At 44.1% G+C, this 27,514-nt stretch overlaps 1 protein-coding gene across 3 annotated transcripts in view; it reads left to right on the top strand.

The window, feature by feature from the left end:
* Positions 1-27,514, top strand: part of PTGIS (prostaglandin I2 synthase) — a 49,089-nt gene that overhangs the window by 13,347 nt on the left and 8,228 nt on the right. For all 3 annotated transcript variants that reach the window (XM_089769687.1, XM_075901225.2, XM_089769686.1), the window contains 4 exons: positions 3,773-3,927; positions 5,180-5,361; positions 14,236-14,398; positions 18,372-18,553. In XM_089769687.1, coding sequence (XP_089625813.1) covers positions 3,773-3,927; positions 5,180-5,361; positions 14,236-14,398; positions 18,372-18,553 — 682 coding nt within the window. The remainder of the gene's footprint in view (positions 1-3,772; positions 3,928-5,179; positions 5,362-14,235; positions 14,399-18,371; positions 18,554-27,514) is intronic.

Genomic DNA, 27,514 nt, shown 5'->3' on the forward strand with positions numbered 1-27,514 from the left:
CATCACAGGGCTAATTTAAAAAAAAAAGAATGGATTTTCGCACCGGGCTTTAAAGATATAGGGGCTCCCACTGGGGTTAATAAGGAGCAATGGCCCTGTAGCCAATGGCTGTGTCTACATTGGCAAGATTTTGTGCAAGGCCGCTTTATCGCAAAAACTTGCTGCCTGTCTACACTGGCTGCGAGTTCTTGCACAAGAACACTGACGTTCTAATGTAAGAAATTAGGGCTTCTTGCACAAGAACTATGATGCTCCTGCTCAGGAATAAGCCCTCTTGTGCAAGTGTTCTTGTGCAAGAGGCCAGTGTAGACAGGCAACATGGATTTCTTGTGCAAGAAAGCCTGATGGTTAAAATGGCCATCGGAGCTTTCTTGCGCAAGAGGGCGTCTACACTGGCACCAGGGGCGGCCCTAGACTAGCTGCCAGCAACTGGTGCCCTAGGCGAACCATGCAATCAGTGCCACCCCTTCCCCCTCCCAACCCCAAGGGCAGATATCAACTGAGGGTTTTGATTCTGTGCTGGCGAGAGGCGGGCTGGGGATGGAGTTCTATTGGCTGGGGGTCAAGGGGCTGGGGATGGGTTAGGGTTCTAATCTCATAGCCTGGAAACCCAAAATTAGTAGAAACTTTTGACCATAACCTTTGTGCCTCAGCTCCCAGTCTGTAAAATGGGGCTCACATAGTGAAGATAAATGAATTAGCATTTGTGAAGGACCCACACTCATAATGATAAGCTTCATCGAAAAGCCCATGAGGAAATTAATAGTTCTGTCTCCAGAGCAGGGTTTGAATAGTATGCAAAAAATAAAGCCTGCAAACCACACACTGAACAAGAAGGAAAAAAATAAAATGTTGAATAGCTGCTTATTAAGTGAAGACTACTTGCTATATGTGCACTGAATAAGGCAGAGAGCCTGTGGGAAAAATAAATGTGATCATGTAATTAAATGCAGCATAATAATGCATACACATAAGAAGGTGGTGCAAATAAAAGTGGCAGAAGCAACCTTAATTCTAATGTTTCCTGTCTTCTGCGTGCTTCACTTTACAACCCTGTGTGCGTGTGTAATATATAAACCTCAGGGGAGAGGGGACTTTAGTGTGAGCTGGATTAGACTCTGTGCTTTTTTGCATATCTTTACTAATCAGATACAACAAATTCTATTTAATGTTGGACTTTCTAAGGGCAAATCTTTCCATGAAAAGTAAAGCAAAACAGATGCAAAATAAAATGTTGAAACTCGATTTACGCCATTATCCTCTGTCTTACAAAGTAACTGTTGTTACATGTTGTGATGGATAGGAGGAGTGCTGGCCAGCACTTGGTGACCAAAGGGTTAAATGCAGGTGTGATGTAGTGGGGGTACTTGCTGGGCTGTGGTGACCCCTGCTGTCTGGAGCAAGACCCAGCAGGGAAAACCTCACTAGGCAGAGGTAATGCCAAACTTGTTGAACCAGTGGCCAGACACCCCCCATGGAGAGGAACAAAGGAAGGTGGAATGCTGCCCTGGCTGGGGGCAGGGCTTGGAGAGGGTTAGTTAGTTCCTATCTGGAAGGCAGGGAATAAGGAGCTGGGGAGGGGGCTGGGACTCCCCTATCTCAGGGGGGGCACTGAGGCCTCTTACCCCCAGTTCCTGTAACCAGATTACATCTGTGCTGCGCTGTGCTGGAGGAGCAATAAATCACCCTCAATTCCACTGGCTGTGCAGTCTGTTTGCCATTTCGGGGTGCAGGAGACGGGGAACCCCCAACGCGCCGTCACAGCAGGTCACTATGGGTGTTGGCAGGGAGTCAGAAGAACCAATGGGATACAGTGCTGAAATTGCTTGCTCTCTTTGTGGGAGTTTTAAATTAGCAGCTAGAAGAAGCAAGATGAAATAATCAGACAGAATTACCATCCCTACAAGAAATATTGGGCATGGGAATGGACTGGGCCTTGAAGTATGGATCTGTACAGATCGTGAGTAGTGGGAAAATGTATATTTAGTGGCAATCGGGTTATTTGTTTTTTATTTTGCTGTTTGGTTAAACTTCTTTGTGTGAAATCCATATGCTTCCCTCCCCCATTCACCATATTTAAGCAACAGCCCAAAGAGACTGTGTTTGTTTGTGTTTTGGTCTGTTCTTTTCTTAGTCGTTCTATAACACCTAGCAACCAAGTATGCTTCATCAAGTACACCTTTTCGTTTTGTTAATAAAATCACTTTTCTAAGGCAATGATTTGATTCTTATGTCCTGGAAGGTAACAGGAGGTCTGTGTGTGTGCTTGCCTAGGCTGCGAGGTCAGCTCTCAGGGACACAGTTTGCTTTCTGTGTATTTTGTTTCTTTTTTCAAGCTCTCTTGTGGCAAAAGACTTTGGGGATACCTCTTGGGAAGAATTTCAAGTGTTTCTTCCTGGTTTTCAGGGTTTTAATTAATTCACTTGATGGTGGCAGCCTATTTCCCAGGGGGCAGTATGTCTGTGGTGTGGGGAGTTTTTGTAAGCAGAGCCTAAAGAGGCAAGGTATTTTTAAGATCTCTTGCGGGGCCCTACCTTCTGCACTTGGAGTGCCAGAGCGGGAGACAGCTGAGATACATGTATCATCTAAAAAGGTTTGGCTATACATTGCACAGACCCCTTTAGTTATATATGTTGCACTAGAAGATTTACCTGGCATTGCTCGGGTCCTTAACTGAAAAAAAAGTTTGCTTTTCTTCACTGAAATCATTGTTCTGGGGTGGGGCTGGGGATGAGAGGTTCAGTGTGCAGGCTGCTCTGGAGAGGGAGGATTATCCTAGCCCTCGTTCACCACAGCAGCTTGGAGTAAGGTGAGAAGCACCTCTCTATGGCTGCTGCAGCTCCAGCAAGCACAGCCAGGGGGAAGGGTGCATGTCCCCTGGCTGAGGCAGGCCCAGGTTGATCTGCCCCCTGCACTCCCTAGCCAGTGAGGAATGCAGCAAACTGCACTTTCCCCTCATTCCCCAGCAAAGGGGAACAGCCAGCAATATTTCTGTATGAATGGAGGAGGGGAGTTTCAGCTCTCTGCCTTCTCTAAAGGGCTCCTTGGCAGGCTGCCCCAGGAAGAGAGGACTACCCCAACCCTATCTCACCACAGCAGCTTGGGGCCAGGTGAGAAACACCTGTCTATGGCTGCTGCAGCTCCAGCAGGCAAGGCCAGAGGGAGGGATGCATGTCCCCTGGCTGGGTCAGGTCCGGGCTCGTCTGCCCCCTCCACTCCCCAACCAGAATGAGCAATGCAGCAAACTGTGCACTTTCCCCGTGCTCCCTGAGGAAGAGGAACAGGCAGCAATGTTTCCGTATGAATGTGGGGGAGGGAGCATCAGCCCCCACACCCTCCCTAAAAGGTGCCTGGGTGGTGGGAGGCTTGGCACTGGAGCAGTCCTGGAGTGTGTGTGTGTGTGTGTGGTAGTGGTGGGGAGGAAATGCGCCCCCAGCCAGCCCCTTTCACCTGCCTGGTGATTCTGTCTCTTTTCTGGTATTGGCAGACAGGATACTGGGCTAAATGGACTTTGGTCTGACCCAGTATGGCCGTACTGATGTTCTTATGTTCTGTTTGGTTTTAAGAGAAGCAGTCCCATTCCAGCCACACCCCATTTTCCTGGCACAACCAAACCAAGTTATGATAAGAGGAAGTTGTATACTGAATGTGGTGGTCCTAGCTCCTATCATTTAGGAGTTCTTTCTCAGTGAGAGGTTAGCTCATGATTTGAGAGTTGCCAGGATTTCACCCATTTAAAATACCAATGTATTTCCCCCTTTATCCCAAACAGAGCTGGATACCTGACCCTGTATGGCAATGAAGAAGAAAATTACAGTGATCCTTCCTGCCAAAACAAAGATCGGGCCCATTCTGCGGAGGTCTACAATCAATTTTATAAATTGGACCAGCTGTTAATGAGAGCTGCCCGCTCCATGCTAACTGCAGGTGAGTGCCAGGGGGGTCAGAAATAACCAGCCATATAGACATGGGGGCCACATGTTCAAGCATGTTAGGCATGCAATTATACACCTAACTATTAGGGGCAGTTCATGCAATTGCACATGCAAACCAATCCATCTAGTATGTTGCTTGCATGTGCCTCAGACATTTTGTCCCGTTCCAAATACAGCTGGCCATTTGTACTGTGCCTGTACTGTCTGATTTGCACGGACTTCCAGTTCATTTCCAAGTGCAATTGAAAAGTGCCAGCTGTAACCACAGAAGTCCTGAATGGTTATGACCCTCAGTACTTCAGGGACTTGCTCCTTTTCCCCATGAGATACTAAGGCGCTTGAGGTCATCTTTCATTGCAGGAATGGGACCACATGAACCGGCCATTCTGTTTCATTTGTGTGTCCGGCAGTCTAGTGTAGAATGTGGTGATGGGGCAGGGTAGCGAAAGGGCCTTCCGATTCACTCCACACTTCATGGTGTAGCAGAAATAGCAGCCAGATGGGGCTGTACTACAGTTCTGCCCTGGCAGTTGGTTTTGGCTGAAACTTCCCAGGCTCACATGGAATCCAGTTATTTGGACTTTCTGCTGGTAAAGAGAATGGCAACCTCATTGGAGAAACAGCATGTCAACTTGGAGAGGTGGGGCACATGGGTTTGTCCTGAAATGTGCGAGCTAATTGGGCTCAATTCTGAGTTTATAAGTAGCTAATGAGTTTTGAATCGTGGCTGTCTGTCTACACATGGGGCTAAGTGGGGTTTAAGAGCATGCCGACCACAGGCATTTACTCACACAGCTCAGTTCCCAGTGTAGACAAGGCACAGGAGTATCATTTCTAGGAGGGATCTGGTGGCCGTTGAGCTAGCCCCTCACCATGGAAAGGTCTAACTGTCCCTCATTCCCAGCCTTCTTATGGACTTGCTTTTAACCTCTCCTCCCAAGGTCCAGCACTCATGATTAGAGTCTCACTGTCGGGGATTGCTGAGAGCACGCGGGAAAGGAGCATTGCTCAGGAAACCACATGGAAATTAAGTTATTCCGGATGCAAGTGATTTCTGTGCAGGGCCCTATGTTTACATAGGAGCTGTCCTGGAAGAGCAAGTATGGGCAGTAGATGGCACCATTATGGAAGTTTTAAGTTCCATGTCACTTACACTTTAGACCAGGAGTCACTAGAACGGGTCACCTGCAATGGTTCTTGACATTTATTTTAGTAACAAAACATTTGCCTTTGTTTATATGCAGCGGAAAAGAAGGAAGCTGCCAGCATCAAGGAGCATCTCTGGAAGCTACTGTCTGTAAAAAGACTGAATTCCAAAGCCAACAAAAGCTCTTGGATAGAGAGTTACATGCAGCACCTACAAGAACTGGGAGTAGATGAAGATATGCAATCCAGAGCCATGCTGATGCAGCTCTGGGCCACCCAGGTAAAACCATATCAGCTCTTTCAGAGCAATCATAAGATGGAACGAATGCTAGAAATTGCCTTAGGACTTTCAATAATAATACAGATACCATTAGAGAGACTGTGATGCCACTGGAAAAATACCGAAGAAATTATAGCTGCATGGGGAAAATGCCTGCATGATTTAAAGTAATATTGTGGCACAACCAGGATCAAGCTGGGAACATCCTTGTGATAATTTTGAATGGCAAAACAGCAGTGAGAATAGAACACTGAGAGTACGTCTACACAGCAGCAGTATTTCGGAATAATTGGTGTTATTCCGAAATAACATAGTGCGTATCTGCAGTACAAGTCTTATTTCAGAATAATGTCAAGCTTGGAAGACTTCTTACTCTGACTCATGGTAACCCTCATTTCACGAGGAGTAAGGGAAGTTGAAGAAACGGTGTTCTTCCTTCGACTTCCTGCTGTGTAGGCAGCGCCAACCCCCTAATTAAGCTATTTTGACTTAAGCTATGCAATTGATGTAGCTGAAGTTGCGTGCTTAATTCAACTTTTAGCCTTGCTGCGTAAACATACCCTTAACTTCCTTCTTTGAAATCACAGCTCTACTCCACTTGAGAGACAGGAGACTCATAGGATTGCTAGCAGTGTCGGATCTGACACACTAAGCAGAGCAATTCTGATTCCATCCAGTTGAGGGCAGTGGTGAGCTAGGTCTAGTCTGTTTATTACAGAATTTAGTTTCCTAAAGGTAGATAAACACAAAGATTCAAGGCCCACTCCTGCAGTGCAGGGACTTGGTTGTGTCCTTCATGTACTGAGTGGCAAATTTCAACTGCAGATTTCAACTTAGATATCCAGAAACCCTTTGACAAGGTCCATCACCAAAGGCTCTTAAGTAAAGTAAGTTGTCATGGGATAAGAGTGAAGGTCTTCTCATGGATTGATAACTGGTTAAAAGACAGGAAACAAAAGACAGAAATAAATGGCCAATTTTCAGAATGGAGAGAGATGTCCCCCAAGGGTCCGTACCAGTTCTATTCAATCTATTTATAAATGATCTGAAGAAAGTGGTAAATAGTGAGGTGGCAAACTTTGCAGATGATACTAAACTGCTCAAGACAGTTAAGACTAAAGCAGACTGTGAAGAGCTTCAAAAAGATCTCACAAAACTAAGTGATTGGCAACAAAATGGTAAATGAAATTTAATGTGGGTAAATGTAAAGTAATGTACATTGGAAAATATAATCCCAAATATTCATACATTATGATGGGGACTAATTTAGCTACAACTACACAAGAGAGAGATCTTGGAGTCATTGTGGATAGTTCTCTAAAAACATCCACTCAATGTGCAGCAGCAGTCAAAAAAGCAAACAGAATGTTAGGAATCATTTTAAAAGGGATAGAGAATAAAACAGAGAATATCTTATTTCCTCTATATAAAACCACGGTACGCCCACATCTTGAATACTGCATACAGATGTGGTCACCTCATCTCAAAAAAAGATATATTGGCATTGGAAAAGGTTCAGAAAAGTGCAACAAAAATGATTAGGGGTTTGGAATGGGTCCCGTGTGAAGAGAGATTAAAAATACTGGGATTTTTCAGCTTAGAAAAGAGGAGGCTAAAGGGGGACATGATAGAGGTATATAAAATCATGACTGGTGTGGAAAAAGTGAATAAGGAAAAGTTATTTACTTGCTCCCATAACATAAGAACTAGGGGTCACCAAAATGAATTAATAGGTAGCAGGTTTAAAATAAACAAGAGGAAGTTCTTCTTCACACAGTGCGTAGTCAACCTGTGGAACTCCTTGCCTAAGGAGGCTGTGAAGGACAGGACTATAACAGGGCTCAAGAAAGAACTAGATACATTCATGGAGGTTAGATCCATCAATGGCTATTAGTCAGGATGAGTAGAAATGATGTCCCTAGCCTCTGTCAGAGGCTGGGAATGGGTGATGGGAGAGGGATTGCTTGAAGATTCCCTGTCTGTCCACTCCTTGTGGGGCATCTGGCATTGGCCACTGCGGGCAGACAGGATACTGGGTTAGATGGACCTTTGGTCTGACCCAGTATGGCCGTTCTCATGTTCTTATTGTACGGTCCCATAGCAGATGTTTCAGGGCAGGGAGTGATCATGAGTCCAGCACCATGTCATCTTTAATTCACGTGGGCTACATTTACACTGGCATGAATTTCCGGAAATGCTTAAAACGGAATAGTTTTCCGTTATAAGTATTTCCGGAAAAAGAGCGTCTACATTGGCAGGATGTAGCCCTTTTTCCGGAAAAGCGTCTGTGGCCAATGTAGATGCGCTTTTCCGGAAAAAAGCCCCGATCATCATTTTCGCGATCAGGGCTTTTTTTGTGGAAAAGACTACTGTGCTGTCTACACTGGCCCTTTTCCGGAACAGTTTTCCGGAAAAAGGACTTTTGCCCGAGCGGGAGCAGCATAGTTTTTCCGAAAAAGCAGCTGATTTCTTACAGTAGATCATCATTGCTTTTCCGGAAATTCAAGGGGCCAGTGTAGACAGCTCGCAGCTTATTCCGGAAAAGCAACTGCTTTTCCGGAATAAGTGGCCCAGTGTAGACACAGCCTTTGTGTGTGATCCTTGATTGTTCTGAGGCCCTTTCACAGAGCTGCAGTACCCAGCTTAGTGAATGGTAAATGCTATGACACATTAGCCTTGATTTTCCCTTGTTTTTACAGAATTAGGCCTGGGGCTTTTGCATATGATCACTTACCTGCTGGGTGGCCGACAGTCTTGCCAGGTCCCTGGGCAAGGAAGTGGGAGCCTAGCTCTGAGCTCCTGAAAGGGGCAGAAGAGGCAGGGCTGTGAACAGCCAGCTCTGAGTACTGCCTGGTGCGTGTCATGCTGTGTCATGCTATGCCATGCCCCCCCAGCCAGCCCTAGGTGCCACCTGGAGTGCACCATGGTGGGTTCTGGCAGCAATTTAAAGGGCCAAAGCACTGGTCACCATGCTGCTGCAGTATTGACAGTAGTGGCCAGGACCTCCGGCCAGTTTGAATTACAAGGGCCCAGGGCAACTTCCCCCTTGAACCCTCCTTTCGGCAGACCTGTTCATGTGCAATTAGACAAGCCATGTGAATCAAGAATAAATCAGTTCTGTGCATGTACATTCCATGGGGATAACCCTCAACTGCTGTAAGCGTCATAGCTTCATTGATATCAGTGGAACTGTGATGATTGATACCAGTGGAGGCTCTGCCTCTATCTGTGCATAAGTCCCAGTGTGCAAAGGGGGTGTGTGTGAACCCATTATACACAAGTACCCAGGGATGTCAATGGGATTGCTTTTGTAAGCAGCTCAGTATTGCCAACCCAAAGATTCACAAACCACAAACCAGGGCCCCCAAAGTCATGAGAGTGGCTTAGGAATCAGGGTTTTATAAATAACAAAAGCTGGGTTCTTTTGATTTGCCATCTGGATACGAGGGCTCACATTTTCTTGCTTTTCTCTCCAACCACAAGGGCTGAAAAAAAATTAAAAATAGAATGGAAGGTCAGATTTTCATGTAAGGAAGTGAATCCAGGAGCGGTCGCTTTAAGAAATCCCTCAAATACTGTGAGATGTACAATAAAATCACGAGAGTTGCTAACACTACTGCTCACTGATGTAAGGAGTTCACACAATTCGCTCCTCTATGTGCACATTTCCTCAGGCACCTGCTGGGTAGTACACAACGTCAGTCACCTCTAAGGGGTGACGTGTGCCTCATTTTACACAATGCATTTGTGTCCTTGGCCAAGGTGCTGCTTTCCCAGGAGAAGTAACGCATACTGTCTGGGATGGATGGCAGATGACAGTCTATCCCTAGGCATTTTCAGTTCATATTTGATCACATCTGTATTCCTGACCTTTTCTAAGTAACAGTCGTTTCAGGCTCTCTAAAAAAAAACACCCTGTATGTGACCTTAAAGTGTGAGGGAGCATTTTCACATCTCAGATCCAGAAATTTTACTGGAAACATTCAAACAGGCAATGCTTCAGATAAGAATAAGGGGGAAAAAAATCCATGCTCAACAGTGTAAGAAGTGGGTTATGCCCACAAAAGTTCATGATATCATCTATATGTTTTGTTAGTCTTTAAGGTGCTGCTAGACTATTCATTGTTTTTTTAAGTTGTTTCTTTATGACACACAGAAGAGTTATAAAGCAAGTTTTAATATGGGTTTAAATCTGAATTTTCAAAAGTGGATACTTTATGCTACTAATTTAAATTTATATTCAGGCACTTAACCAAAGATTCCTGGATATCTACAATGAGAGGCCACATTTGGAAATGCTGACATCACTGGAGTTATTACACAGGTGTGTAAGCCCTGGTCTACACTAGGAAGTTATTTTGAAATAGCTCCCCTTTCTGTGGAATAACAAGGACAGCATCCATACTACCAACCCTGTTATTTCAAAATAAGGGGATGATTATTTCTAACTAATAACTCCCGCTTTCCTTGGGGAATAAGCTTATTTTGAAATAGTGATCTTGGGAGTTATTTTGAAATAACTTATTTCGAAATAATTTCCTAGTGTAGACATGCCCTAAGAGTGGAGGATCAGCCTGCCAATTATTTGTAAACAGTGTGCCTCCTGGATAATGCACTGGATTGGGATTTAGGAGACCAAAGCTGTGTTTCTAGCTCTGCCACTGGCCTACTGAGTGACCTTGGGAAAGTCACTTTACTGTTCTGTGCCTCAGTTTCCACATCTGTGAAATGGGGGCAGTAATAGTAATCTCTTTGATAAAGTACTTTCAGATCTACCGGTCAAAAGTAAAGAGAGCACGGTATTAATATTATGATATGGTGTATACATTCCTGATAATAATCTCAGTTTATCAAAATGGTTTATTATTTATGGGCCTGATTGAAAATCCATTGAAGTCTCCTTGGATCAGGCCTTATGTCTGTATCTTGGGGCACGTCTACCCAGCAGGGCTAAAGCTGAAATAAGCTAATTAACTTGAGCTACGTCAATTGTGTAGCTTAAGTCAAAATAGCTTATTTTGGCTTTTGGCGTTGTTTATACAGCAGGAAGTCCACATTAGAGTGCTCTTCCTCCAACTTCCCTTACTCCTCGTAAACTGAGGGTTACAGAAGTAGAAGCAGGAAGTCCTCCAGCTTGACATTATTTCAACATTATGTCAAAATAATTGCTTGTTGTGTAGACATGGACTATGTTATTTTGGAATAACATCAGTTAGGCTATGTCTACACAGCAGCGTTATTTAACACACTGGAGTCCTTGCCTGGGGTCCTGAAACATTATCACAGTATAAATAATGATCGATAATTATGATCATAAAAGTCCCCACTAAGTGAGAGCTCGGGTAGAGTTGACACAGCTGATCCAAAGTGGAAGAGGAAACACACCCCCATGTCAAGCCAGCAGAGTTACTTGATGGCCAGCTCTGTATATTGTCATTCTTTTTAAAGCAATTTGTGATGATTAAATGAAAAGCAAAGTAGCATTGCTGGCCATATGGAGTGCATGTACAGTATAGTCAATCCAAATGAATTTTAAGAGAAAAGTATGTAGCATAAATAATTAACTCTGTTTTGGTAAGTGCAATGACATTTTATCTCACCTAATTTTCAAGCAGGGCAGTTACTTTTGATTAAAATAAAGGCATTTATAAATGTAAGTCAATTACATTTGTATCCGTCGCAAAGGATCAGACATATCGCCACTCAAGTCAAAGAATATTTTGCTAACCCCAAATCCACACTTATAGTCAATTCTTATTAACTAAACTAAAATGTATTAAAAAATTTTTAATAAAATATTTTTAATAAAAGAGAGAGTACTGGTTAAAAGATCAATATACATACAGACATGAGTACAGTTCTGAGATCAGATTCATAGCAGAGAAGGTGAGCTTTGTAGTTGCAAAGAGCTCTTTTAGAATTTAGTCCGTAGGTTATAGTCCAACGTCCAACATCATACTCAGCGGCTATGTCTACACTGCAGAGTTTTTGTGCAAAAAGTTGCAGAGCGTCCACACTACAAGTGCGTTCTTATACAAGAAAAAGTACAGTAAATTGTAAGAACAGGGCTTTTTGTGCAAGAGTTATTCCTCTTTCTACGAGGAATAAGCCTTTTTGCGCAAGAGCTCTTGCGAAAAAAGTTTGTGTGGATGGGCAGCAATGGCATGTGTGGATGGTTACAATAGCCATCAGAGCTTTCTTGCACAAGAGAGCATCCACACTGCGATGGATGCTCTTGCGCAAAAGCACATCTCTTATGCAAAAGCACATGGCAGTGTGGACGCGCTCTTGTGCAAGAACGTTTTGCGCAAGATCTCCTCTGCAAAAAGTTCTTGTGCAAGAAGCCTGCAGTGTAGACTTAGCCTAGACTTAGCCAGGGTGCACAAGTTAGGACTCAGACCTCAATCCTTATGGCTTAGGTTTCCCAAACTTTATAAAGACTTACAAACAATAAGTGCCCTGTTGATCTCTGCATCAATAACTATGATAATAGCCAGGCATTGTCTTTTTACATGGTTAACATCTCTAAGCAAACACTCACAACTAGTACTATTTCTAACCAGGGCCGCCAACGGGGGGAGTGGTGGACAGTAGACAAATGGGGCAACTACCCCATGGCCCGGTGATTTAAAAGGGTCCAGGGCTCCTAGTTGCCACCACCACTACCTTGGCAGTGGCCAGAACCCAGGACCCTTTAAATCTCTGCTGGAGCTCCAGGTGACATGCGCCCAGCAGAGCTGAAAGATAGTCCCCGACCCTCCCCCACTTCTGAAGGCCCAGAGCAATCTCCTCTCAAGCCTGGCAAAGTCTGTCCTCAGCCTTGCCTCTAACTTCTAGCAACAGAGGTTTGCATTTCAAAGTTCTAGCCTAACTAGCATTGAATAGTCCTAATTGCCATTTACAAACTTTTCTAACATGTATCTTGAAAGTTTTCTCTGGGTCTTTTGGGCTGCAGTATGCTTAACACTACTGTGTCATATTTAGAATAAGATTTGTGGCAATTATATAACAGCAGCAGCAGCAATGGTTTTTATGTTCCTATTTTAATCAGATAACGTCAAAACAAGTTTTTAAGCTTATGCAGAGCTCTTCTTCAGTGTAAGTTTCAAAGCTTGTCTTTCTCACCAACAGAAGTGGGCCAATCAAAGATATTACATTGCCCACCTTGTCTTTCCAATATCCTGGGACCAGCATGGCAACAACTACACTGCGCAAATCAAAACTGTGAGAGCGACATCAAAATAATATTTTAGTCAAACGAAGGAGTAGTTCTGGTTCTTTTAATTTTATTTCCTGGAGCATTTTCAGTCGTTTTTGTGTGGCCATGAAAACTAAAAATTTACTTTTTGTTTTCAATGAAAGCTGAGATTCTTATGTAATCACATGACTCCAAGAGCTCAGGCTTTAAGAAAAACACCAGATATGATAAAATTGTGAGATTTAGCAGAGCTGGAAAGGACTGTTTGTTAGGCTGATGGAAGCATTTATATACAGCAGTATTTTAAAGGATGGGCAATAATGTTCCTTCTAATCTTTTCCATCCAAGTGTAGATTTTTCCATACATGTACAGAATGTTATGTATATTGAGGCATGTGCCAATGTGCCTGAGTGGCCTCCTAAGTGCACAGCTTACAGGGAACACTGGTGGGCAAATAATAAAATGGTGACATTGACTAATTCGTGGTACTTTTTTCTTGCTAATCTTTATTGAATCTGATAGATTTAAACACAATACAACTTAGTGAGAGATGCTCTCTACAGATGAAATGGAACCAAACCCACTAAAATAGGGGTATGTGGGACTTAATTGGGTCATAAGCTTTGTGAAGGCTCTCTGAATTCACTTTCTGTGTTTATGACATCCCACTCACCACAGTGCAACTGGTGGGATGTAATCCCTGTGATAGAATTCTTTCTGCCTGGATGTAAAGGGGAGTGAGAGTATTTATCTAATGGGCATATAAGTACTTTTCTATACTGTAGCTGAAACACTGATAATTATATCCTGGTCTATAGCTGTCTTTGTAAACTCTCCTGTTGCTTTCAGAGAATCTTAGAATGAGTACAATAGGTTCCTACGGTAGGTTCCATTTTATGTCTTAACTTTCTGCTACTACCATTAGGGATGTATAGATTTAACAGGTTAACTGGTACGGCTGCCATAGCTCCCCACCTGCCGCAGACAGGGGGCTGCTCCAGCACCACGGATGGGGCTGTTCCAGCACAGACCCTGCCTGCTGCAGGCCCAGGTGCCCCGTCACAGGCAGGGGCTGTTCTGATGTTCCAGTCAGTGCAGCCTCTGCCTGTGATGGTGAGGGGGAGAGGGAGGACGCTGCAGGCAGGGGCTGCTTTGACTGGGCTGGAGCAACCCCTGCCTGTGGTGGGAGGCCTTCCAGCTCACCTGCTTGCCACCTTTTAATCGGTTAACCAGTTAAACGATATATTTAACTGGTTAGCTAATTAAATGGGATTTTACATCCCTAGCTGCCATACACTAGTCTGCTTAGATGTCTGTAGGATACTTGATCCAGCTCCTTCTGCTATCCCCATTTTTAATGGCAGACTTGTGTGATCTTTCAAGCTTCTGAGGCAGCCATTTAGTTCTGGGATACTCTCATTAATAATGCACAAGAACTTGAAAGATACTTATCGTCCTTTAAAATCAGTACTTCGGGCGTCGTTTTATGTTAATTTTCAAGTGTTGCCAACACATTCCTTTCCATTTATTGACTGAAAAGATTTTGTTTGTAATGAAAACTGAATTGGCATTGACTTACATTTTCCTTTTATGATGTAATGGAAGTTCTGTTTGTTCATATTCTTCTGCTTACAATTTCGATAACTCTGATTCCTTGTGGGTGTTTTATTTATAGTGTAATGCAGGTCCTGCCGTTTTTTGGCTTCTCCTGTTTCTTCTAAAGCATCATGCAGCCATGGCAGCAGTTCAAGGTGAATTAGAGAAAGTAATTAGAAACAGAGGACAAAAACGGATGCAAGGCATTAGCCAAGAGATGCTGGACAGCACTCCTGTTTTTGGTTAGTACGTATCTTTTCCGGAAATCCATGTATCATTTGACTTAAATTCTCTTTGGAAACTTAGGGGCAATTTTCAAGGCATTTAGGCAAAATTTGCAGGCACAAAATGTGCAGGAAATTGTAGTCTTAATTTGCATGTGCAATTAATGTGCTTGCACATACAAATCAGAGAAAATCTGCATACAGCTGTGTTTAGCTTTGCAGAAGAAATCCCAACTAAATGAATGTCAAAATGTAGGCATGCAACTGCCATTTTCACCTTGCTCTCACAACTGTATTCCTTAAAGATTTAAAAACCTGGCCTATAGCCTGCTATAGAGGCTCTGGGAGACAGACCCATAGTCTCCTATAGACAACCACCTAACCTCAAGATGATTCTTACCAACCACCACAGGACATACCACACTAATACCAACCCTGGTACCTTCCCTTGCAACAAACCCCGTTGCCAGCTTTGTCCACATATTCACTCTGCTGATACCATTATTGGACCTAACCAAGTGAGTTATAAGATCAAGAACACATATTCCTGCGCATCCAGAAATATAATCTATGCTATCATGTGCCGAAAGTGTCCGTCTGCTATGTACATTGGACAAACATCTCAGACACTTCGCCAAAGGATTAATGCCCACAAAACAGATATCAGACAAGATCACAAAGAGAAAACAGTTTCTTGCCATTTTAACCAGAAAGGACACTCTCTCAATGACTTAACCACCTGCATTCTGCTACAAAGACCTTTTACATCTGCACTTGAAAGGGAATCCTCTGAACTGTCATTCATGTTAAAATTCGACACGTTCCAAAAAGGACTCAACAAACATTTGAACTATCTCACCCATTACCAAGATAGTTTCCCCAATTATCACCTCTAATACCATTAACTCACAAACATCCCACTCTCCCTACCTCTAATATCATCAATTCACAGACACTTACCTTCCTTCCTCCCCCCCCCCGCATCCCCCTCCTGTTCTGCAATGTAATTTGTCCTTTTCATATTTGTTCATTTTTTTTAATTGTATCCTTTGGTATATATGGTTGTGACTACTTTCTTCCACTATTTGATCTGAGGAAGTGGGTCTGGCCCACGAAAGCTCATCATCTAATAAACCATCTTGTTAGTCTTTAAAGTGCTACATTGTCCTGCATTTTGCTTCAGCTACCCCAGACTAACACGGCTACATTTCTATCACTATAGCCTGCTAGGCACTATTCAGGGTTTTATGTTTTAAATTAACTAACTTATGCTAACTGAAAAGTAAAAAGGTTTAATTATACACCATTCTTCAGTGACAAAGCTAGACATAATATTAAGCCATAGAAGTTGGTTTGTAATCTGTTTGGGAAAATGTAATTCTTATTTTGTCCATATGTAAGGGAACATCTCTTCACTTTTGTTATGTTTTCTATTATCTAGCATGCGCAGTGCTCACCTCTTTTTTGTTTTTCTATTCTATAAAATGATTCTACATGGTACATTCTGATTTTTATCCTGCTCTCTGCATAGTGAGAGTAAATAATGCTTTTGCGAGCAGTCACCCCAGATTTAATCGCAGCACTGAACAGATTTAATGAGAACTTTTTTCAAGAAGTGTTATTAGAGAAGTGGCAGTCACTGTGTTAGTATATGAAGTATAGTCTTTTAGACTGGAGTTAATGACTTGAAATAGTTGGCTGCAATGAGCAAGTAATCTGAATCTATTGTAATATTCAACTGTGGTTTTTATGAAAGCACAGCGTTCTTAAAAGAGCTGGGAAGGAACAGATTTTCCCAAATTTTCAAGATTCCAAAACAGTTTATTGTCCTAAATTGGGGCAAAAAGTTGAAATCTTGACAATTTTCACAAAGGGCAAAATCCAATTTGTTTTTTGATTGGGTCAATTGAAATGTCGCATTTTTTTCAGATGTTTAAACACTTCATTTTGATTTGGCCATCTTCATTTTGTACATATTTTTATAATAAATTCATTTAAAGTTCCAAACAAAAAAATCCTTTTGTAATAAAAAAAATAAGGCTATCCCTTTGCAGAGGTATCCCAAAATAGCTACCCCACATCCACACAAGCTGCCTGGTATTTCAAAATATTTTTCGAAATAACAGGCATGCTATTTTGCCATTCTGGTAAACCTTGTTGCACAAGAGATAAGTAATGGCTCAAAATAGCACGTTATTTTGAAATTTGGCATTGTGTAGACGTGCCAAATTTCAAAATAGGCTATTTTGAAATAGATTCCAAATAAGAGACACAATTTGCATAGTGCATATTGCGTATCTTATTTTGAGTTTCGGGTGCTGTGTAGAAGCACCCAAAGACGCAACATGGGTGATGTAATATCTTTTATTGGATCAATGTCTGTTGGTGAGAGAAACAAGCTTTTGGGCCACACAGATCTTTTTCAGGTCTGAGGCCATGTCTACACTGGCAGATGTAAAGTGCTGGCAGTAGCAGTGCAGCACCAACACCACTATTGGGTGTCCACACTGTCAGCGGCCAGCGCATCAGTGTGGCCACTTTTGCAGCACTTGTAGCCCTTTCTGAGCAGAGCATTCTGGGTAGCTATCCCACAGAGCACCTCTTTCTCTTCTGCCGCAGAGGTTTGTGGGGAAGCCCGGGGCCTCCTAGGCCCTGTCCCAATGCCCTGTGGTGCATCGCTTCGCATCCCACCTTGTATTTCTATCTGCATTTGGTGCCATTTTTCAATGGCTTCTGTGTCGTGCGATCTGCCACCCCAGTAAGCGGGAATGGATCCCCAGCTATTGACAAAAATGCTGGTAGGTCTCACTACCACTTCACGAGTGGCAGCCAAGTTATTCTTGTCGCTGCAAAATGATGATGTGGAATCCGTGCAGCATTCGCCTGACAGAAGATTTCTTGGGGCTTTCACACAGGTGCTGACCACAGTGGAATGGAGCTTTGAGGCTCAGAAAACAAGCACGGAGTGGTGAGACCACATCACCATGCAAGCCTGGTCAAACATGGATTTTAAATGAGATTGGGATTTGTCCTTGGTTTTGACCATATGTATGTTAACAGCACAAGCCACTCTGCAATCAGAAAGCTGCACACATTATTCAGTAACAAAGCAGTTAGTTCCTGAGTGTCTCACATGGAGCAAACAGTTGGATTCACACCTTTTTACAGGAGAATGGCAGAGAAAGTCCTGGAAGACATGGATAGTGTTTCTATGGTCCCTCCTTTATGTCTAGTTCAGTTTCCCATGGAAGGCAAGAGAGAGAAACCCTCTATATCCGCCATTTGGTAGTACAGGCAGTCCCCGGGTTACGTACAAGATAGGGACTGTAGGTTTGTTCTTAAGTTGAATTTGTATGTAAGTCGGAACTGGTACATATTGTAGGGGAAACTCTAGCCAGACATTTCTCCAGAACTCAGTTTTATTCTCCCACACCTCACTTCCCTCAGTCCTTTATTCTCAAGCTGAGGTGTCTGCTGAGAAAAGTATCAGAGGGGTAGCCGTGTTAGTCTGAATCTGCAAAAGCGACGAGGAGTCCTGTGGCACCTTATAGACTAACTGAAGTGTAGGAGCATAAGACATGCATCTGACGAAGTGGGTCTTTGCCCACGAAAGCTTATGCTCCTACACTTCAGTTAGTCTATAAGGTGCCACAGGACTCCTCGTCGCTTCTGCTGAGAAAAGCCGCTCCGCGTCTCCCTGGTCTGCTGGGGGGGGGGGGGGCGCTAGCTTCACGTCTCCCTGGTCTGCTGGGGGAAGCAGCTAGTGCGGGGTTGCCTCACCCCGTTTGTAAGTAGGGATCCGATGCAAGTCGGATCCATGTAACCCGGGGACTGCCTGTATATTATGTGGTGGAACTTCAGTAAGCCAATTTATTTTGTGCAGGTGTGCAATTCCCTTCATTATGCATAGATGTAAAACAAGCAGCCTGCAGTTAGCTCACTCTTGTTTACTGGATGCCCTAATTCTCTCTTTGCTTTTCCTCTTGTGCAGACAGCGTATTGAATGAAACACTGCGTTTGACAGCAGCTCCTTTTATCAGCAGAGAAGTCCTTGCAGACATGGAACTGAGACTAGCAGATGGCAGGAAATTCAGCCTGAGAAAAGAAGACAGGCTCTGTCTTTTTCCATATTTAAGCCCACAGATGGATTCAGAAATCTATGAGGACCCAGAGGTACTTTGTGTCATTCTGAATCATCCTCTCAATGTCCCAGCTTTATCTAAAACAATTGAGTTGAACATGTTTGAGAGAGGTAGTTGTGGTTGTCTGTTTCAGCAAAATCAGCGAGGAGTCCTGTGGCACCTTAAATACTAACATTCAAAAACCAGTAGAAGAACACTACAGTTTGCCTGGACACACAGTTACAGACTTGAGAGTTACCAGGCTTAAGCAAAAAACTTTCAAAAACAGACTGCAGCATTTAAAGTGCTGAGCTGGAATTCATATGCAAACTTGACACCATCAAAATGGGTCTGAATAAGGACTGGGAATGGCTAGCTCATTACAAAAAGTAATTTACTCCTTTTGGTATCTTTACCTTCATAGCACTGTTGGAAGTGGGCCACATCCACCCTGATTGAATTAGTCTCATTAGCACTGATCTTCCACAAAGCAGTGTCACACTCCCATCCTGGTATGTAAGTATAAATCCCTGCCACACTGAAAATTCCACTTCAGTGACTGCGTGGTGGCCCACAAAAGCTGGTGGTGTCCTAATACATTTGTTAGTCTTTAAGATGACACAGGACTCCTTGTTGTTTCTGAGTTGCACACGTAATATAGTAGGCTGTATTACTGAACCTGAATTTAGCATCTTTAAGAACATAACAACATAAGAACGGCCATACTGGGTCAGACCAAAGGTCCATCTAGCCTAGTACCTTGTCTTCCGACAGTGGCCAATACAAGCTGCCCAGAGGGAATGAACAGAACAGGTAATCATCAAATGATCCTTCCCCTGCCACCCATTTCCATCTTCTGACAAAGAGCAGCTAGGAACACCATTCCTACCCATCCTGGCTAATTGCCATTGATGAACCTATCCTCTATGAATTTATCTATCTCTTTTCTGAACCTTGTTAAAGTCCTGGTCTTTAGAACATCCCCTGGCAAGGAGTTCCACAGGTTGACTATTTATTGTGTGAAAAAATACTTCCTTTTATTTGTTTTAAAACTGTTACATATTAATTTCATTTGGTGCTCCCTGGTTCGTGTGTTATGGGAGCAAGTAAATAATGTTTCTTTATCTACTTTCTCCACACCAGTCATGATTTTATAGGCCTCCATTATATCCCTTCTTAGTCTCCTCTTTTCTAAGCTAAAAAGTCCCACTCTTATTAATCCCTCCTCCTATGGCAGCTGTTCCAAACACCTAATAATTTGTTGCCCTTTTCTGAACTTTTTCCAATGCGAGTACAGTGAAACCTTTGTTATCCGGCACTCTGTTAACCAGAAAACTTTGTTAACCGGCATTGCCCTCAGCCACAATACTGTCACATCTTCAGGTGCACAGGCCTGACTTGATTTACCGTGATTGGCATAACCATTTTTTTATTTAAGAAGTACTAATCATCTTTAACTCAAAACAGAAATGCGAGACCAACTGCCTCACACTAAAAAATAACAATATTAAAAACCTGAGTTTTAGTATTATTGTTCATTGTTTTTTCTTAGGTTGATGAGACCCTCAGATAACTGGAATTTTTAGATAACTGGAACGCCCTAATCCCTGAGCATGCTGGATACCACAGGTTTTACTGTATATCTTTTTTGAGATGAGGTGACCACATCTGCAAGCAGTATTCAAGATGTGGGCATACCGTGGCATCTTTAACATGCCAGTTTGAATAGATGCCCTTTTAGGTTAACTATTTCATTCTAAAAATAAGGTCTATATTTTCAAAGAAGTTAAGGGTGTATATGTGTGCCTAATGTGCATGCACATTTACTGTGATCATGTATATGCTGTCCAGTGAACTTGATCAAGTCTCCCTCTAGTGGCTGGACCAAGCAAACAGCCTATTACCTTTTGATAGCTAGCAAGGCTGCTTTTTTAGCTGAAGTAGTGGGGACTTGTGTCTTCAGTGTGATCCTCACAGTGACTGTGGCCAACTAGTACATAGGAAAATGAGGCAACAGCCTGTGAGGACTAATTCTGGCCATTTGTACATGAAGTTACCTGAGCGCTGCATGCAACTCTCCACCTGAACTCTGGAAGTGTGGCCTTAAGTGGCTAGTATTTAAATAGCCTGGACCATATTTTGCCCTGATTGAAATTAAATTTCAGCAAAGCTTCATGTGATTCATGTAATGTTGCCACAAGGCAGGATTTTGGAGCTGGATCTCGGTGCAGCTCCTGTGCTTGGTAGGTGCTGGTTGCATAGTCGTCTACTGGAAGCTGCTTCGCCCCTTTCTGAAGGGCAGTACAGCCTAGCGTCCTCATCTGCAGTTTGTGTTTCTGAAGTGCCTGTGTTGGAACGACTGTGACCCGAGAGAGCTGAGATATTTGTAATGCTGTGATATATAATCGGCTCTAGAGCAAGTGGTTCCCAGACTTTTTTATATGGGCAAACCCATTCACCAATTTTTGGCAGACTGGTAACATTTTATTTGCATATTCATTTCGCAAATAATGAATATGCAAATAAAATGTAACCAGGCCACCACATACAGCTGGCTTCAGCTGCAGCAGCTGAAGCCGGCTGCTGTGCGGCAGCTGAGGAGGCCGGGTTGTACCTCAGCCCAGCCCCCAGAGGTGCTGTGAAGAGCAGGCTTTAGCTCTGGCAGCTGCTGTGGCCCAGAAGCCAGTGGTTCGTGGCCCGGCACTGATCCGCAGCCCGGTGGTTGGGAACTGCTGATCTAGAGAACAGGGTTAATAAACTCATTACATTGGAATTTACTGAGGGATTTCTTTTCCTGTTATCTGTGGCATGCAAAGGGCACTACATCTATACTGCCTCTTTTTTGCAGAAGAGGCAATGCAAATGAAGCGTTCATTAGCAACTTCTCGTGCTTTATTTGCATATTCTCTTCCGATGCTTTTTGTGGAAGAGGTTTATGCACACGAAAAAACAGTGAAAATGGGTCCGTTTAGCACAAAAAAATACTTTTGCACAAGAACCCTTATTCCTCAAAAAATGAAGTTTACATGTTCTTGCGCAAAAGGGTTTTTTTGTGCAAAATGGACCCATCTACACTGCTTTTTTGTGTGCAAAAACCTCTTCCATAAAAAGCATCTGAAGAGAATATGCAAATGAAGCCCGAGAAGTTGCTAATGAGTGCTTCATTTGCATTGCCTCTTCCACAAAAAAGAGGCAGTGTAGACGTAGTAGCAGGGTACTCAGAGTGGTTAGCACAGTGTGGGAGAGGGAAAGGGCTCTTTTACAGCTTAATCTCAGTAATTACGGGTTGTACCTCCCTGGTCCAGCACCCTTAGGACCTGACCGGTTGAACCAGGGAATCTGCTGGACAAGACAGGTCAGTGCTGGTCCTTCTCCTGACACCAGCTGTGGGGTCCCACTCCAGAGGCAGCAGAAGGGCCAGCATTGACTGAGTGGGGCCTGGGTGGCGGGGACACTGCGGGGACGAGACAGGGTCGTGTGGCTGAGGACCAGGAGCACAGACCGATGGCTGCAGAGCTCAGTGCACTCCCGTGGTGCTGTGATTCTGTCCCTGCCTCTTCCCCCTAGCGACTCCCAACCCCGCTCCTTCCCTTCCTTCTGTGAGCTTGAGCACACAAATGAGCTATTTGCAGCGCTTCAGAAGCTCTGGGAGAGGAGTTGCTGAGTGCAGGGCCTGGCTTTTCCCTGTGAGTGAGCCAGCCTGGGTATATTGCCCAACAGGGGAAGCCTGGACCACAGGGGTAGGCCTTGGAGTGGCTTAGGGGATAGGGCATTTGCCTAGGAAGTACAGGGTGGTGGGTTTGAGTCTGTTCCCCTCCTCCCTTCCCCTTGCAGCTGAAGTTCCACCCACCCTTGGAGCAGCCCAGACAGCCAAACTACAGACTATCTGGAGATCTTCTTCTAGACCATTTCCTGTTCCCATCCTCCTGTGCCTATAGAGTTAACTCCCACCTTCCCTGCAGACCCTGTAGCAATTGGATACATCACAAAGGAATATTAGCACAGTCCTGTATGATCAGTAGCTGCTAGCATTGTAATGACTGCAGGGCTTTCTGGTGTGGGTGAATGACTTCACCCTCTCATTGCAGCCACCTGCTGCTTCAGTGACACACTGCAAAGGATCTGCTGGTTGCTGCTCCAGTCATATCACTTCACGCTCTGACTATCACGTTCATCTTGAAAATCTATTACTCAGCTCCTCTGGGTTGAGTGGCAGAGTCATTCAACATCAGTGTCCCCATTACAATATTAATGCTAGAACACCTGTTGTTATGATTGACTCATTGTTTTGGCAGGCATCATCAGGTGGTGCTGTTACACAGAGTTTTCTAAGATAACATTCTGAGTTTGTGAGCCATTGTTGACTCTTGGGAAGATGGGTTGTGGTGATGTTACCTTAGGGTTATGCGAGGTTTCCTGTATACAGGCAGTCCCCAGGTTACGTACAAGATAGGGACTGTAGGTTTGTTCTTAAGTTGAATCTGTATGTAAGTCGGAACTGGCGTCCAGATTCAGCCGCTGCTGAAACTGATCAGTTTCAACAGCGGCTGAATCTGGACGCCAGTTCTGACTTACACACAGATTCAACTTAAGAACCCCAGGCATCCCCAAGTCAGCTGCTGCTGAAACTGATCAGCGGCTGATTCCAGGAAGCCCGGGGCAGGGGCTTCCTGTAGTCAGCCACTGGTCAGTTTCAGCAGCGGCTGACTTGGGGACGCCTGGGGCAGAGCAGCTGGGGTGCTGCCGGGTTGGTCCCGTAGCGCCCAGAGCGGCGCTACGGGACCAGCCGGCAGCGCCCCAGCTGCTGTACCACAGGTGTCTGGAGCAAAGCCGCGGAGCACGGGGGCAGCGGGACAGCCCAGACGCGCCGTGGCTGTCCTGCTGCCCTCAAGCTCCGCGGCTTTGCTCTGCTTTGCTCCCCGTTCCCCTGGTCTGCAGACCAGGGAGACGGGGAGCAAAGCAGAGCAAAGCCGCAGAGCACGTGGGCAGTGGACAGCCCAGACGTGTCTGGGCTGTCCGCTGCCCGCGTGCTCCGCGGCTTTGCTTCCTCTCCCTGGTCTGCTGGAGACCAGGGATACAGGCCCCGTTCGTAACTGCGGATCCAACGTAAGTCGGATCTGCATAACTCGGGGACTGCCTGTAGTCAACCAGGGGAGCGAGGAAGCTTTGCAAGCAGCAGGAGTGATGGCACACAGCCTTGGGCTCTGATTCGAGTTAAGCCTTGAAGTGGAGTTGCTCCCTGGAAACCAGGACTGGGAGCCCTAGACCAGTGTTTCTCAACCAGCGGTATGAATACCCGTAGGGGTACTCGAGAGAAATCTGGGGGGTATGTCAACACAACTGAAATTTGGAGAAAACTGCATTTTTAAGTTTTACAGCGCTTTATTATTTTTGTACTTTTTACACCGAAAAATTGCATCGCCTGCCCGGCTACGATTAAGTTGTTTAAACAAATGTGTTGCAACAGTAGAAAAAATGTTTTGTGTCTGAAAACTGTAGGTACTGGGGGTACTTAGAATTTTTTTTTAAAGGGGGGTACTTAGGTTTTTTTTTCAAAGGACACTTTATAAAAAAAGGTTGAGAAACACTGTCCTAGAGGAAGGGTTTGTCCTGCGTGCTGTTGGGATTATCTCATTTCAGCACTGGTGTATATGTGTAAATAAAGCTCATGCCAGACCCTGTGACTAAGCTTCTCTACTGGAAAGCTGACCTAGAAGGCCCTAGATATCTGCTGCTCCTCAGCAGAGTGAGGATGTGGGTGTCAGAAGAAGGTGTAACACTATGTGCAGTGCGCCTTGAGTGTCAGGCACTTCGGAGAGCTGAAACTAAGACATAAAGGCAAGAGTCTGTTTAATTGGGTGAAGAGCAATGTTCTAATCTTTTCCATCCACGTGTGGAATAAAATGTTATTCGCAAATGCACACCACCAATAGAAATGCAAAATCTAGCTGTGGGCACTCTGCTAATCAGCTGGGTGGCATTTGAATCTCGCCGGAGTGGCTGCACAAGCGCACAGCTTACAGAGAACACTGGTGAAGAGTCCTATTGACTTACTACTGTAAGTCAGAGACGTGGGTATATGAGCTAGTTTTTACAGCCTAACATGTAGTTTGAAGCCAAACTGACATGAAGCTCCTTTCAGCTGGGATGGTAGCCAGCATCTAAATATGGGCAGCACAACAGGGATGTTTCTCTAAGGGATCTTGTTGTGCTTTATCCTTTTTAAGAACAGTGTGAATTTTCAATGTCCCGAGAGATTCAGATACTGGGTTAGATGAAGTACCATAAAAGTACACAGCTAGGGAGAGAGAGCAAAGTTCTCTCTTCTTTGGGCAAACAGGTCTATCCAAGGACATGGCACTGCTGACTTGTCCTACTACACTGTATGGTTGCCTCAGGCTTGACTTGATGGGAGCCACCCGTGAGCATAAAAGATAAATTTATTCCATGTGACTTTTCAGACAGTAGCTTCTCTGCTGTTCCCACCCATGGATACCAGTGACCATAGAGGACCTCTATGAAACCATGGTGGAATGGCCCATTCAAGAATGACCACCCAGAGGCTAACAACATTTGGTTGCCAACATTTAGATCTGGATCCTGGTGTTCCAACATCTTGGAGGGTTCTGAGGATTTCTGTAATTGGCTTAATGCTGGTTAGGTTTAAGATGTCTTTGATCATTTTCTTATCATCTGCGTCTCATTTTAACGGGAAAAGTTTGCCTTGTAAAAGATCAAATGAGTTGCTTTATTTTTTTCCTTCAGATTCAGTGTTCTGGGAAAGGCTGGTAATTTATGTAAGCTTAAGCTCTAAAAATGAAATTGTGGAAACAACGATACACGAGGACAACACTGACTTGTTATGACGACTGGAATTCCACTATCCAGTTGCCATAACAACTTGATGCAATCTTTAAATATAGAATCATGTGTTACCCCGTAAGACCCGTACTAATTGCTATTAGGGAACAAAGAAACAAGCTGGTTTTGCTTCCTCTAATGCAGTCACCCGTGGGCCAAAATGTCAAAAAGGATGTCAGCATTATAGTAACGTAAGTGCCATTAGACACAGTTATACAGTAAGGTCAAGAGACATCTTCTAGCAGGTTAAGTTACTGTGCTCCATTCAGAGACAAAGTGTTTGGGTTCCAAATAGTAGTTTAACACAATGAAACGCTTTGGCTACGTCTAGACTGGCATGATTTTCCGCAAATGCTTTTAATGGAAAAGTTTTTCCGTTAAAAGCCATTTGTGGAAAAGAGCGTCTAGATTGGCACAAATGCTTTTCCGCAAAAGCACTTTTTGCGGAAAAGCGTCCGTGCCAATCTAGATGTGCTTTTGCGCAAGAAAGCCCCAATCTCCATTTTCACGATCGGGGCTTTTTTGCGCAAAACAATACCGCGTTGTCTACACTGGCCCTCTTGCGCAAATGTTTTTGCGCAAGAGGGCTTTTGCCCGAACGGGAGCAGCATAGTATTTCCGCAAGAACACTGACAATCTTACATGTGATTGTCAGTGTTCTTGCGGAAATTCAAGCAGCCAGTGTAGACAGCTGGCAAGTTTTTCTTGCCAGTCTAGACGCAGCCTTTGAGTGATTGGTTTAAAAGATGAAAGGTTCTCAGACAAGACTGAAAAAAATTGAACTAATTTTTCCCATCATGTCACCGCTTCTTTCTCAACAGCAATAGCAGCTCCGTATCAACATCCCCTCTGTTTTTTTCCATCTCTCTGAAGAATACATTTTATTATGTGCTCTGAGACATGTACCGAGGTGCACCACCAGTAGAAACACATGCTGCCAACTGTGGGTGCTCTGCTAATCAGCTGGGCAACATTTGAATCTCTCTTGGGTTGACTGCCCAAGTGCTCAGCTTAAACTCTGTAGTGTAGACATACCTCTCTCCCTATCTGTCCCTTTGCCAGGTTGCATAGTTTTTAATGCTGTAGCGTACAGTGGGAAGTGAGTCACAGTTGGGGGTGCACAGAAAAACCTTGACAGCATGGTGCCATTTGAAGTTGGCTTATTCCATGCAAAGGTATGCAGGGCCCTGATACCATTTTTCCACTGAAAGATTCATTGGGGAAAAAAAACAAAAAAAAACAAGGGAACTAATTTGTTTGTGTGGTAGAGCGACCTGCTCCCCAATCCTGCACTTCAGTCACATGTGAGGGATGCAGTGAATTCAGACTATGTCTAGACTGCAGGCTTCTTTCAGAAGAAGCTTTTCCGGAAGAGAGCAAAAGCACATTGGAAAAGCCATCTGCTTTTTCGAAAGATAGTGTCCACACTGAATGGACACTATCTTGCATGTAAGCTGTGATTACTATGGACGGAGTGGCCACGAGGGCACCTGTGCTTTTTCCTCTTTCCTCTTTTTTCAAAAGAGCTTCTTCTTCTTCCCCGTCCACACACACCTTTTTCCAAAAGAGCTCTTTCGGAAAAAGGGCTCTTCCTCATAGAATAAGGATTACCAATGTCAGAGAAACCCCTCTGTTCTTTCGATTTTCTTTCGAAAGAATGCAATTGCAGTGTGGATGTAACTCAAGTTTTTTCGAAAGAACTCTGTAGTGTAGACATACCTCTCTCCCTAGCATAGTCTCGCTCTCTAAGGCAGGCCCTATAGCTTAGAGTTAAGGTGCATCCATAGTGCAGGGTGAGGAAAACTTGCACAATTGTTGCATGTGCAGCTCCTGTTTTGTGGATAAACTCAGGACTTCAGTCTCCAGGGCTGTCAGTTCATCACTTTCCACCAGCACAGAATTCAAGCTGTTAGTGGCTTTTCTGTCTATTCCCATCAGTCTGGGGGAATTTATAGCTTCCTCTTTCTCCTGGTGTGAAATGTGTTTCTGCATTTATGATGTCGTGTTGCTGAGACACTTCCCAGGCTACAAAAACTTTTTTTGTTCCTTTATACTTGTCATGGACATGCAGGCCTGCCAACGGGGGGTGGGGTGGGGATGGGAGGCAACAATATAAAAGGGCCCAGAGCTCCTGGCCTCCGCTACTGCACCA

The sequence above is a fragment of the Pelodiscus sinensis genome, chromosome 17, assembly GCF_052426305.1.
Source record: "Pelodiscus sinensis isolate ZL-2025 chromosome 17, ASM5242630v1, whole genome shotgun sequence".
NCBI lineage: Eukaryota > Metazoa > Chordata > Testudines > Trionychidae > Pelodiscus > Pelodiscus sinensis.